Raw genomic sequence first — 14,545 nt, forward strand, 5'->3', positions numbered from 1 at the left:
ATTTGCATTTCGAAACCATTCACGGTGACTGATCGATATAACAGTAAAAAGTAATATTAATACTCGATAATGGATGTTTTATAGTGAGGCGTTTATACGTAAGTTTGATTTCAATAACTATACATACATTCATACATATAAATAATTTCATATATATATATAATATAACATACTTCCATGACCTAGTGTCCTCGACGTCGGCTGCTTAAAATTAGCATATGACTAAAAACTAGTTTTGTCGTTTAAGCGCATAGGAAAATTTGGATTTTGGCTTCAGGAGGCTTCTGAAAGGGAAAATGGCATAGCTGTGGTTTTATTTAATAAGTAACTTGTTCATAATATTGTCTTTGATTAACATAACCTTAACACAAAAAGAAAAACAATCCGCGAAAATAGAGGACACCGTGAGCCATTTTTGCCAAAACCCTCCTCTCTATCTTTTAGTCGATACCAACTCCGGGGAAATAAATACAGATAATGCAACTTTCTCTACAGATGTGATACTTTTTGACATCCAACACCTTTTGTCTTCAGTCACCGTGACCACGCACGCTGTAAAGCACGCGAAACGTCGGATAAATTTAAAATTATGTTTAATAATTGTAAATGTATAATAATACATAACTTTAATCCGGTTAAAAAGTTTTTTCTTTAAAGTAACTTGTTATATAAAAGACCCATATGCTAAAATATTTGTAATAGGGAATTAAAGATTTGTTTATCAGTCACAGTTATTATCTTAAAGCCATTGTCAAGCTCCAGTAACGGTTACTTTCTCTTATATTTAATTTTCCTGATATGAAAACGTTTTACGTAAAATCTGTAATAATTGCTTTAAATTCACTTCCGGGTAGAATAGACTCACTTCCGCACACAAAGGCAAGCAATCTTAATCTTTAGTTCACGGGTTTCAATCGCGTCATTGTAGTCGTAGGGTAGTTAATAAGGTACCTTAATTTATTTAGGAAACATGACAGATACATCACAAATACAAGATATGTAAAAATATATACACAAGTGACCTTAAATTGTTTCACGCATAAGATTTTATATATAAATCAAAAAGTATCAGTTACAGAACTGAAAAAAAAATTACAATAATGGCCACGAAAATGTAAACAGAAATTTCTAGTAGATTCACAAAAAACTAACAATTACAATACCGATTTTTAAGGCGCTTTAAAGCACGAAAACATCAATTTTGAAGAAGTGAGTGTTATAGGAACACATTCTATGTATGGGGACACGAATCCCGATGTTATATGATATAATTATGATGATGTTATAATGTTCTTTTAAAGTATGAAATAAATGATAAATAAACAATTTTTTTTTCAATTGGAACCGGTACTATAGATACTATAGCCAACTAACAAACTCGTAAAATAGATAGCATATAACGGAAAGCCATTTTAAAAGAAATCGTTGGTTTGAAATGTTTTTATACTTAATTCAGTCGTAGCGTGATGTTATGAAATTCGCTAAATGATTATCTAATACAAACATGTTTTATTTCGAACGTGTAGAACAAATGAATCAACTCTTATTAGTATAATTTAGCGACTTTGTTTTTCTGCTTTTCTTCCAACAAATCCAACCGATTTACACACAATGAACCAAACACCCTCTGCAAAATATCAAAATATTCCTCATAAATCACTATCTCTTTTTGGACTCTATCTATTGGACTCTATCATTATTATTTATTTTTAAGGACTTTGTAATATGTGGCTATTTAACTTCTGGACACCACGGACCAAGTGAGAAGATTGAAATGGAAAAAACTATTGTTAGTAAAAACAGTCAAGTGTTAGTGAAAAAATAGAACACGAGAACAGAGAGTATTTTACTTTAATACAGACTGTAGGTGTTAATGGACATATTCCTATATTAAATATCCTTATTAGTAAATTGGATTAGACTTAAATTACTATATAAGCTCGGATAAATCGTAATGTTCAGAGGAAGTGTAGCTTATATCCTTTGTTTTATTCTGTGTATTATGATTGTTCTAATTCCTATCAGATGTTAATGTTGTAATAGTGTAGTTGTGATAATTGCATCCGCACCACGGGTTCATCAGTAGCGGAAGCGGCTGGAGGACAGTTACCGTCAGTTTATTGTCCCCTTCCGTACTAGTAAAGGTTTTATTCTATACATAAACATAGGTATATGGTATATTAGGTTCAACAGGAACAAAAAGCAGATTTATTAAAAATATAATATATTTTAAATAAACAAAGTATGTAATCATTACTATCTATGCACTATTGGCATCTTATAGATAGTTCATTGATCCCTTTACTAAAAAAACATTTGGACGGGAATCAATAAATTTTTTGAAGGCAGTTTCGACTGCCCCATTAGAGTTAAATTTTTACCTTGCAAGAAGTTATCCAAATTTCGAGATATCAGACCTAATATAAAAGCAGAATGAAAATTAACAATCGAGGTTGACAAAGAAAGCGTCAAAATTTACCTATTCATGACTAAAAGGTACGGAACATAAATTAGGTAAACTTTTAATGCTTATAAACATAATTATGTATATTGCACATAATAGCAACACGAGTAGTGTTAGGCTTTAGCGTGCGACTCTCAACCCTGAGGTAGTAGATTCGATCCCAGGCTATGCACCAATGGAATTTCTATGTGGATGTTAACATTAGCTCGTCCGGTGAAGGAAAACATCGTGGGGAAACCTAAACTAGACTAAATAGCTGCCGTTGTCAGGCATAGAAGGCTGATCACTCTAATTGGCATATTAGAAAATAAATGATCACGAGACAGATACATAAATCTGAGGCTCAGACCTAAAAGTATGTAGCGCCACTGGTTCTTTTATATACGTAATAAATATAATTAAGAGTAATCATTATTTTAGATTAGATACAAATAATTATCTAATTACAATAATATCTATATTCTATATACAAGTTAAAATAACCTCTTTCTTGGAGTTTTAAAAACATGAAACAAAGGACAGTGGTACCTTGATTATAGTCACTATTAAATATCATAATTTAGTCGCTTGGTCGTTGTCGTAAATGAATTAGGAACAATTCAAACATAGGTTCTATGTCAGAGTTGTCTATGGTTTGGGGACAGCGTGCCATCACCTTGTGGCGAGAGTGTAAATGGGCTAATGAATTTGTAAAATGCAATAATGCAGTTCTTATTTCTACCTGTTTCTTAGAGGTGCTTTCGTAAGTTCGTTGTGTAAGATAGTTATCACATTGCAGCGTTATCGTTCCGCATAATTAGCAGATGTTTCACATGTTCACACACGGCTGTCGGCTAAGCGATAACAGACTGTAAAGAATCAGTGCGTGGAACCAACCGCCATGTCACGATTTACCGTAATGTGGTCAAGTAAAATAATACTCCATGAATTTATGGCGCATGGCGACTTTAGCTCGTAAATCAAATGGCTTTTAAAGTATCATAAAGTATATGCTCTTATTAAAAACTAGCTGACCTGGCTAACTTCGTTCCGCCCTACAACCTTATAATATCGTTGTTACTTTAATTTAACTTATTTTAGGATTTCATTAATGTTAAGTATTACATTAATACAACTCTTTTGCCAATACAGAAATGTTTTATTGCTTGCCATTGCGAAAGAAGAATGGCAGTTTTACACATTAGGCATCTTCTCTCTAGCCGTCAATATGGCGATACTGCATGTTAAGCACTTTCTGATATCCAACATCTTTTGATCAGGATTAAAGCATGGTTATGCATCTTCTCATTCACCTCAAGATCGGAATTTCTTGAACTGACACGAATTCGACGTAAAATGATGCGTAGTTTTGTCAACAGATGGCACCATATGGTTTTTGCATTCGTAAAATTAATTAATTAATTTATTGTTATTGGATAACTTATCCGATATTTTATTGCTTATTCTGCTATTCGGGACGGAAACAAATCCAACAAATCAAAAACCATGGCAATCGGTCCAGCCGTTCTCGAGTTATAAGTGTTGTAACAAACACGACTTTCTTTTATATATATAGATAGGTAGACTGTCAAGAAGACTTTAATATTCAATAGTTAATAGTTGTAACGCATTATTGTCGTAAAAGAATCTTTATACATCTTCGTTTGCTATGAAAGCGACAAATACTAAAATTTTGAAGAAAAGTGTACCTACTTATTTATAGATATGAACGTATAGATTATCCTACATATATTGGACTATATATTCGTGTGCCGTTTTGTTCAGAGTACATCCACGGTAAAATTTTTCCATAATTTTTAATTTTTAATTTTCCTAGTTTTTCTATTCTATTACTTTAACTACGTTTGTCTATGCCAAGGGTTGGCTTTCCAACTTGATTAAGTTGAAGTAAGGTATTATTATATTAGTAATCATAACAATACAGTATTTACAATTTTCTTAATCTACATAGTAATTATAAAAAATAATTGAAAGGTCTCCGTGGCAGTGTACCTCTAACGCTGGCAGCATTACCTCGCTGTATTGCGACGTCAACTTAAATCTTTAATTAGCGCCTGTGCACTTGAACCCCACGGCCCAAGAGTCTCCTCTCCAAAGGGAACAAAATCGAAGTTGAAGGAACGACTCTTACATTTGAGCCGTTTATTAAAGGAGAGAGAGAATAAGGTATTACGAGGCATGCCTTTTAAGTTCTGTCGTTTCCATATTTCCCGGCAATTTTGAATTTGGACCTGTACTATATTCGAATGTGTTTACATTTTGAATCTCAAAACAGTTAAAATAATTAGCATTAATGCTATTGATTAGTCACAGCGTCGATTTGAATCTGTCAAGTTACGTACGAAAATGAATCTTTCTAAGGAAAATGTTCGTGCAATAATTTTCTACATCTTTAGAAGAGGCCTGACACGGCTTCAGTGTTTTGAAGAGCTAATATCTGTGTTCAGTGATGAAGCCCCATGTCTGCGGACTGTCGAACGCTGGTATTTAGAATTCCAGCGTGGACATACTAGTGTTAGTGACAAATCTCGCGAAGGACGCCCAAAATCCGCCTTCACTGAAGAAAACATCATTGCTGTGAGACAATTAATTCTCGAAGATCGTCATGTGACGTATCGAGAGATAGAGGCTCTATTAGGCATCTCAGGGACAACCATTCAGAAGATCTTGCATGAAGCGCTTGGTGTGAGAAAGCTAGTTTGCCGTTGGATACCGCATCTGCTTTCCGACGATCACAAGGCGGCCCGCGTCAGATGGTGTAAGAAAACTCTAAGGTTCAACCGAAGAGAGTCAAATCACGTCTACGACATCATCAGTGATGACGAATCTTGGATCTATGCCTACGATCCTGATTCCATACAACAATCTACAATCTGGGTCTTTCAAGAAGAGCCAAAGCCGACTAAACTCGTTCGTTCTCGAATCACTTCAAAGATGATGGTGGCCACGTTCGTTGGAAAAACCGGCCATGTTGCGACTATTGCACTTGAAGATCGTAGAACGGTTAACGCAGAGTGGTATACCACAGTTTGTTTACCACAAGTCATCGCCAAACTTCGAAAATCTAATTTAAAGCGACGCATCATCCTGCACCACGACAACGCAAGCTCACACAGCGCTCGTCAAACAATTCAGTATTTGAAGCAGGAAAAAGTAGAAATTCTTGACCATCCTCCATACAGTCCTGACCTAAGCCCTAACGATTTCTTTACATTTCCAAAAATTAAGAAAAGTCTTCGTGGTCAAAGGTTCCAGTCCGGTGAAGAAGCAGTCGACGCTTTCAAATCAGCCATTTTGAACACCTCCACTTTAGAGTGGAATTAATGTTATAATAACTGGTTTGAGCGAATGGAAAAGTGTATTAAGCTACGTGGTGAATACTTTGAAAAACAATAAAAAGTAATATAAGGTTCTAGTTGTGTTTTTTTCTGCAAACGACAAAACTTAAAAGGCATGCCTCGTATTATCATAGCATATTAACCACATATGCATAGCACATATTAACCCTCGGGTTTACGCCTGTTGCAAAGAGAATTTGTCTCAAGCCCGACTCCAGTCCAGCTGATACAGGGAAACGAAGAAATTACCAAAAGACACGACCCCAAAAAGTTTATTGTGCCTTAATCTTGTATTCATAACACAAAGAACAATAACCTACTTGGGAAATCATTGTCTTCACGCCGAATTGGCAATTGCCTTACTGCGGGTGACTTTAAATAAAATAGTACTCGCGTAAATATTATGAAGTTCTTGATAAGAAAAGAAAATACTAAATCTTTTTAAAGTAAAGATTTATTTTCGTCTAATGGTCACGCGAATAGAGTTATAGGTGTTAACGTAAAATTGTAAACACCGTTAGATTGTAATCTATCTCGCGAGATTATAAACTGTCGAAAGATTGTGAACCTCAGCTTACTGCTTACAATTTAACGTATTATTATTCGGTAGATTGTACTACACTAACTTAGTTATCATTCAAACTTCTTTGGTCAATTACAGATTAATTTTACTTTCCAACAATTTCATATAACTACCGAATAATAATACGTTAAATTGTAAGCAGTTCGTTGAGGTTCACAATCTTTCGACAGTTTATAATCTCGCGAGATAGATTACAATCTAACGGTGTTTACAATTTTACTGTGACATAGGCATATTTTGTTTTTATGAATGGGTTTGTAGACATGCTATGTGTTTAGAAGTGGAGTGGCGCCTCGTATGAAAGCTCTAGTCGGCGTTAATTACACTTTCCACGTCCGGTTGACCTGTTTCGAAAGTCGATACGTATATGCTGAAGTCATATTTCTATGGTGATTTTCCGTTTAGGGAAGTAAAAGAAGAAGAATTTGTCAGCTGTTTGCGGAATAATTATCTTTTTCATAAAATATGTGATGTAGAAAGAAACTTAAAGGGAGAGGTTTCATTTCGATCTTTTTTTGGACTTAGAATGTGATGCTATTTTTAACATTGGCGTAACAATAGGGTGGCAGGGCTGCCAAAATGCCACGGGCCCCCGACCCATGAGGGAACCTGCCCAAGAGATATTATGTTCGATGGATGAATGTAAAGTCTCTAATACGCGTTGGGTTAGCGTGGGGCTACACACCATTCCCTCTCGCCTAAGAGAGGAGGCCTATGGCCATAAGTAGGACATATACAACGTATAATTTAGTACGCTGAAAATCTTGAAGTTTATTAAAATTAAACTAAGTAGTGATGATTTTTACTAATAGGGCCCCATCAAATGAATTGCCACGAAATAAGATTTGCCACGGGCCCCAGATGGTATAGTTACGCCACTGATTTTTAAGGTATTTGTGTTCGTATTTATAAAAAAGTTGTAGTTACTTAGGGTGATATTCAAAAACGAGACTTGAACTATGACTGGCAAGAACCAATACATTTTTGTTCTACGGACTCGTTTATGAATTATTAATAATCAATTTGGCTTTTATAGAAATAATCTGAACAAATAACGACTGCGTAACAGATGTATAGACGAGGTAACAATAACGTCCAAAGCAAGAGTATAAAACAGCATTGTTAAAAACACCTTAACACAATGCAATAAAGACACAATTACAAATATAGCAAAGTATTAACAAAACGATCATACAAATGGTGATTATAGTATTTACTCTGGTAGCGATAAAAAACACGCGCGGTATTTATTAAACTATTTATTTAAAAGTAAAAGTAGCTCCTTTATAGATGAGTAAATTTTATTACGTGTTTTTACTTGCATAAATTATAACGTATACTATACGTATACGTATATAATATATAACTACACACATTGTTATTTATCGTTTGATACATTATTAAATTAATCTAAGTTTACATTATCTATGTTAAGCTGTTGGTAACAGTCAAAAAATATATTTTTGTCTGTTTAGGCAAAAACACCAGTTATATTATTGTTTTATGAATAATCTGTTTTTGTCGTGCACCTCATATCTGGCCGATTAAATATTTAGTTAAGTTCAATTATTGTAGTAATTTAAATATGTTTTGTTTTTTTGAGATTCACCGATTCACATTCACTTAATTTACTTGAATATACAAAATTACAATTAAAGAGAGTGGCGGAAAGCTTCTTGCCCTTCTTCTTGCCCGCTCTGCGCTCTTGACTTGCGAACTGGTAGTTAAGTTCAATTATTGTAGTAATTTAATTGAAGTAATTTAAATATATTTTGTTTTTTTGGGATTCACCGCTGGGCGCTGGCTCTTACTTAATTTGCTTGAATATACAAAATTACAATTAAAGAGAGTGGCGGAAAGCTTCTGGCCAGTTCTTCTTGCCCGCTCTACGCCCTTGACTGGCGAACTGGTAGTAAATATAAATTTACAATTAATTTAACTTCTAACTAATATGAATAAAGTTATTTTGACTGACTTTACACGTCGAATTAATCTCCTGCGGTTTTTTGTAGTCTGTTAATATATTAAATCATATTAATAATATTATCATTTGTTACAGGTAACTGTCATTGGCATTGACTTTCCGCTGACGTTTAAAAATATCAGGTAAACAAGGTCTTCGCTAAACCTATTAGACGAGATGCCGTAGATATCCAGCGTTGGATATAAAACGGAAAATAATTAAATCTTGTTAGCTGGTTAATTAATAATAATAATAGCCTTTTAATTCAGATATATTTACATTTAAACATTCACTATTTCAATCTTCTTTTAGGTATCTCCTGCTCTTCTTGAATTTGGTCTATCCATATTCTAAGTTGTCTTTCTCTTTTTCGTTTGCTAAAAGAAAAAAAACGAAACGGTTAATTATGTTCCTTTAAAATTTATTTCCTTCAAGACATGTTGGTATAACCTATCTGTAATACAATTTCGGGGAAATAGTTCTTATAACAATAAATATTGTATTTTATCTTTCTTGTACCAATGTATCAGTGTGCCGGTTGGCAAGCTATTATAAATAAATAAATACTAACTAGATTTAAGATAAATTAACTATTAACCATACGTAGCATAAACATATACATGTAATTGCTAACAGTCGTACTCGAATTGTTAATATTTACTGTGTAATAAACGACTCGTAGCAATTACAATTGGTTAGTTGGATAAAGATAATCAACCTTGGATTAATCGAATGCGCATGTAATTAATCCTTTTGTTCGACCACGTTTCTTAACACTTGCATGAACCATGTATTCATAACCTAATACTTGGTTGATCTAAAGAAGCTATTTTCTTTAATTCTGGCCTACAATTGTTCTACTGTACTGAAATTGAAATAATTATTCTTGAGATTATTTAGTATACTAATATTGTCTATAACCTATGAATATAGAAGATAGACTAATTAGATTTTTGTCATTAAATTTTGAAGGATAATTCAAACATTATACTATCGATAAAGTACCAAATTAATGTATGAAGTTTTACCATGATTTTTACTAAAACTAAAATTAAAGTTGATCAGCCAAGTACACCGCACTAACAAGGTGACACGTTCTTCTTTCAGCGTGGCACAGTTAACTAATGCATGCTGACTTTACACTAACAAGCTATGGCGACCCCCGCTGATAAGCGTTTTCACCAGCTGGTAAGTTAATACATTTTTCACTTTACAACTTCCTGGGAGTAAAATGATAATTAACTTGCAATAGGTATCACGACTTAGCTACTTCAAAAAACCAAAGGAACAAGACGATGTACTTTTGTTCTTGATTGAAACTCAGTAGAAAAGTCGGGATAGCTATTGGGAGATAGAATACCCCAAACGTGAGATACAGAAACGATACAACAACAAGTAACAAGACTACTTATGTCGAAAGCCTAATATACATCATTCGTTTATTAAAACCTAAACATAACAATGAAATATACAGTACAATTTCTTAAGCTACATAGTAATAATAACAATAAATAGAAAATTAAAACGTATAAAAGCCTAATACATTTTCTCGTTCTGAAGTCAGACGTTGTTTGTTTTTGAATCTTAGCCAAGTCCTTGCATGCGGAAATGCTTGAACATTAGTTGTCTCATGTTAATAATGTTCATTCTACTTAATAGTGTAATTTTAAATCTACTTAAGTTTTTCCTTGCTTGGTAAATGACTTTTATTCACTCTTTTATTAGACTGGCTTTTGTGTTGTTGTATTTTTTTAATAATATTATATTTTATGCTTGTCTCATGAGAAATAATTCAAATGGTATAATTGCAAGAATTTATTTGTTTGTTGTTGTTATAATATACATTTTGAGGAGTTTCGTTGATTACATCACAATACGTATAAACATAACGTTATAAAAATTAAAAACAAATGGCTCTACAACCCTCAGATTTATGTATCTGTTTCGTGATTTTTTTCTAATAGGCATAGCTCATGCCGGTTTCCTCACTATATTTTCCTTAACCGTACGAGCGACTGTTAAATGCACATATAGAAAGTCTATAGGCCCCTTGGTGAAACCAGGGATGAGAGTTGCTAATATCATTATAAAAAAAATTTTTTTATTTGGCTTGAGATTGCCTAAGGAATTTTTCAATCAGGCCAAAATCTCTCTTTTAGTATCTCTACCCTTTTAAGTTCATTTCATTGTTTGCTGCATGTCTGTTATATTAATAATAATAATATTTATTTAATAAATTTCATATAAACGATTTTAAAACAAATGGTGACTTTCACCAGAATAATACGCGAAATAGAACTAATTTGAGTGTACGACCAACCAGGCTCCAAATGATAAACCACTTATTATATGGAAATTGTATTCGTTTTTACAACAAAGTCCCAAGCGAAACTATCATTTAATAAATTCAAAGCCCTCGTTAAACGGAAATTAATCAATAAAGCTTTTTATAAATTTGATGATTTTTTTGATTTTTATACTTAAATGATCCTAATCCTTGGGATTGATTTGCTCCACTTCAAACAATTTGTATGACAATACTTGGCGATTAAAAAGAGTGGCGAAAAGTATCTTTCTCCACTCTTTTTAATCCAGTTCTTCTTACCCGCTCTCCCGCCCTTGACTTGCGAACTGGTAGTAAATGTAAATTTACAATTAATTTAACTTGAAAATTCATGAGTGCACTTGTTTACCTACATGAATACAGATGTTTTGAGTTTGAGTTAATTAAGACCCTTGATCCATATTTTGGTAAATGGGTTAGTAACAATTCAGTCTTAGGTGCTATGTTAGGATTGGTTAGTAAAAAGGTATATAGATATAGGGCTACCCCACTTTTGTTTTTGAGCTCTGTCCCACTGGGACATGGATAGCGTACCGCGTTACGTTATGAGTAGATACAAATAATAAATTCACTGCCGTCCTTATAGATTAATATAGTCGCGTGTATGCAGTTAATGTATTGTTTATCAAGTTTAAACAGTCGCTGACGTCATTGAAATGGTTTACATGTTCTGTTACAAGTATCATGTATGACTCGACAGATATTTGTGGCACTTGTGACTACAAATCCGCTAAACCTATATTATTTCTTAAGGAATTTATTTCTGATAAAAAATATTGTCTTTATAACCGGTCTTATAATTTAATTATGTGGTTAATACACTTATAGTTTATTTAAAACAATTAAACTTTATAAATTAGTTTTGTATATTTCAATAAATTTGGTTTTACAAATGTAGGTTTATCGTAGCAAAAAAATTTACCCAAGACACCTGGTTCTGGCAGGTGTACCTGAGGTCAGACAAAGTCAACCTTATGTTCTCTATTCTATACGTTTATTGTTATAATAATAATAAAAGCCTTTTATTTCAGATACTTCATTTATATTTTTATCATCTCATTCATTTCCTTTTCGGGAAAGGCCGCCTCGAAATCTCGCTGTGCAGACAGAAATGGCGAGTCATTCTCTGCCATCTGTTGTTTTCTTAATCTGGTCTATCCTTCTTAATTGTCTTCTCTTTTGCGTTGATTGCGCAATAGTTTAATACTTTGATACTCCACTTTTCTGTTCCTCTTGTCATGTGCCCCGCCCATATTCACTTAAGTTTCTTTATTTTCATTGTGACATCCGCTCCCTTAGTTATTCTTCTTAGTGTGTGCAACAGTGTAACAGAACATCAAAATTGAGTCGATAAAAGGCACGGTCTAATATAAGACGACATCATCTCAAGTCAAAGGGATATTAAAATTAATCGACAATATACTTTTCACTATAAAACACTCACGTACAACAGATTAATGCTATTCTATTAATGAAATGATAAATTAAACGCTGAAGAAAAAACCTGAGCTATAGGTTCGGTGCATAACTCTCACGTAAACCACTTGGCTCTTAATCTCTTAATCTTACGGCCATAAAACTAAGAAAACTTGAGCGAGAAGCCGTGCCCAGTAGACTGGGTGATGGCTGAGCCTGATTCAAACTGTTTTCCTTTACGTTTGACGTAACGATTGTCGTGTTTCGTAATAACAATAGATTCTCAATTTCAAGGCACAATTGCAACAATGCGTAAACAATCATAAGTCATACGTTTTTTTCGCCCACGACCTTGACTTGTTTATTTGTCACAACAGCAAAATTCGTTAATTTTTAACTTAACAAACCCATGAATAATGTCATACCCACGGAATCTCTCAACCTTGATCTTGATCAATAACATGTGTTAGGGCTTGTTGACCTAGTTCTTAGGGTAGGAAATTAAACACTCCAATGATGACTTGGTTAACTATAATTTTCACATTGATTTAACATAGACTCACTAAATTCAAATTGTAGCAAAGGAATTGCCTGTGCGCATGTGTTACCAGCTCTTTTATCCTCTTGTCCTCAGACTCAGACTCGACCTTCCCACTTCGGGCAGTTATTCGAGTCAATTCGTAACAATTCGTAAATAACCGAACGAGTCAAATGAGTAATTATTGCACATGCGCACTTGTAGCAAAAGAATATGTTTCATAAAAATGTTTAGAATTTAATTAAATAAATATTAAAAGCTAACACATGTTATTTTCTATCAAAAGTAAATATGTATTTAAAATTTAAATGTGGCAGGTGTGGGTGTGTTAAATAAATATTCCAATTACTTAGAAGTAGGGCGTTTAAATGTATTATCAGTTAGTCAACCTTTATTTTAGACAAACAGAAAATGTTATGACTAAGGTTAAAACTATGGCCTATTCAAACTCAAAATAACTTTATTCATATAGGTAACCAAGTACACTTATGAACGTCAACAGAAAAGATGTTAAATTGATTCTTAATTTACATTTACTACCAGTTCGCAACTCTCGGCCACTTTTTAATCACCAAGTTTTGAGTCATACAAAGTGTTTTTAAGGCAGAGAAGCCATAAATATTTAAGTTGGAGCAAATAAATCTCAAGTATTAAGATCATTTAAATACTCGTCAAATTTATAAAAAGATTTTTTGATTAATTTTTTTAGTTAAGTTTATCGAGAGTTTTTTATTTATTCAGTGATAATTCTCGAATTTCGCTTAGGAGTTTGTTGTAAAACCGAATACAACTTACATAAAAGGAGTGGGTTATCTTCTGGAGCCTGGTTGTTATGCTTAGATTTGTTATGTTTCGATAATTATACTGGTGAAAGTCCCCATTTGTTTTAAAATCGTTTATATTTTTTTGTACATACAACAAGGCTTCAAGAACCATTTATTATTTAACCATTTTTTATATTTTCATAATATTTAATTCCGACTCCGGGAAACACAACAAATCCCCGGAACAGCCCGCTTCTGCAGCACAAATATGGATTGAACCTGTGAAAGTAGCTATGATTGTATTTGTGTCTTTGATAATTTTTCTTTTATAGTGGTAGGTGATTAGCCCTCTTTACCTGGCACTTGCTCGCCCTAGGTACACTGGTTTCAATTTTGAAATCAATATATCTTTTCTAGTCTATATAAACAAAAGCAGTTTAAAGATAGTACGATCCATTAAAAATGCCTGAATTTGCGACGTTAAAACATCGTCAACAAAGCGCTATTGTCAGCTTTTTCCCATTATGTTTGATGTCAAAAGTCTTACCCCATTTTCTGAAGCTGGAAAGTGGCTGTTAGATCGAAATAGTTTAACTTTTGATGAATTAATTGCAGTTTATGTAGAGGTTGTTATTACATATATTTGTTTGTGAGCATAGTATACAGTATTGAAATAATTCAAAGTTCGAAGCTGTTTCAAAGGCATTGCAAGTTTCCATCTAGAATGCGTCTGCTTCCGCATTCATATAATAAATTATCATAGTATAGAAACTGTCAACAGCAATATGCAGTTATCAACTTGAATAATTAAAAGCGTTAAGATATGACTGAATTAATGTAGTTCGATTTAAAGTGTACGTTTTTTTTTTTTTGGACGACTCATTGGTCTAGTGGTTAGTACCGCTGACTGCGAATCCATGGGTCCCGGGTTCGATCCCCGGCTGAGACTAACATCGATGTGATGAGCATTTGGTGTTGTGCTTAGGTCTTGGGTGTTTAAATATGTATCTATATGTCTATCTATCTATAATATGTATGTATATCCGTTGCCTAGTACCCATAGCCATAACACAAGCTTCACCAGCTTAGCGTGGGACTAGGCCAATTGGTGTGAATTGTCTTTAAAAAAATATAT

The 14,545-nt window shown here is 33.4% G+C and overlaps 1 protein-coding gene across 5 annotated transcripts in view; it reads left to right on the forward strand.

Annotated features, from left to right (window-relative positions):
* The window catches only part of LOC125048675 (huntingtin-interacting protein 1-like), a 37,535-nt gene that overhangs the window by 3,675 nt on the left and 19,315 nt on the right, over positions 1 to 14,545 (forward strand). The window contains exons 2-3 of one of the 5 annotated variants that reach the window (XM_047647483.1): positions 8,445 to 8,491; positions 9,456 to 9,536. The exons of 3 other annotated variants lie outside the window; for them this stretch is intronic. In XM_047647483.1, the coding sequence (XP_047503439.1) occupies positions 9,501 to 9,536 (36 nt within the window). In that variant the 5' untranslated portion in view covers positions 8,445 to 8,491; positions 9,456 to 9,500. The remainder of the gene's footprint in view (positions 1 to 8,444; positions 8,492 to 9,455; positions 9,537 to 14,545) is intronic. One more of the 5 variants, XM_047647482.1, reaches the window with a different exon arrangement.

Source organism: Pieris napi, chromosome 4 (assembly GCF_905475465.1).
Source record: "Pieris napi chromosome 4, ilPieNapi1.2, whole genome shotgun sequence".
NCBI classification, from domain to species: Eukaryota; Metazoa; Arthropoda; class Insecta; order Lepidoptera; family Pieridae; genus Pieris; species Pieris napi.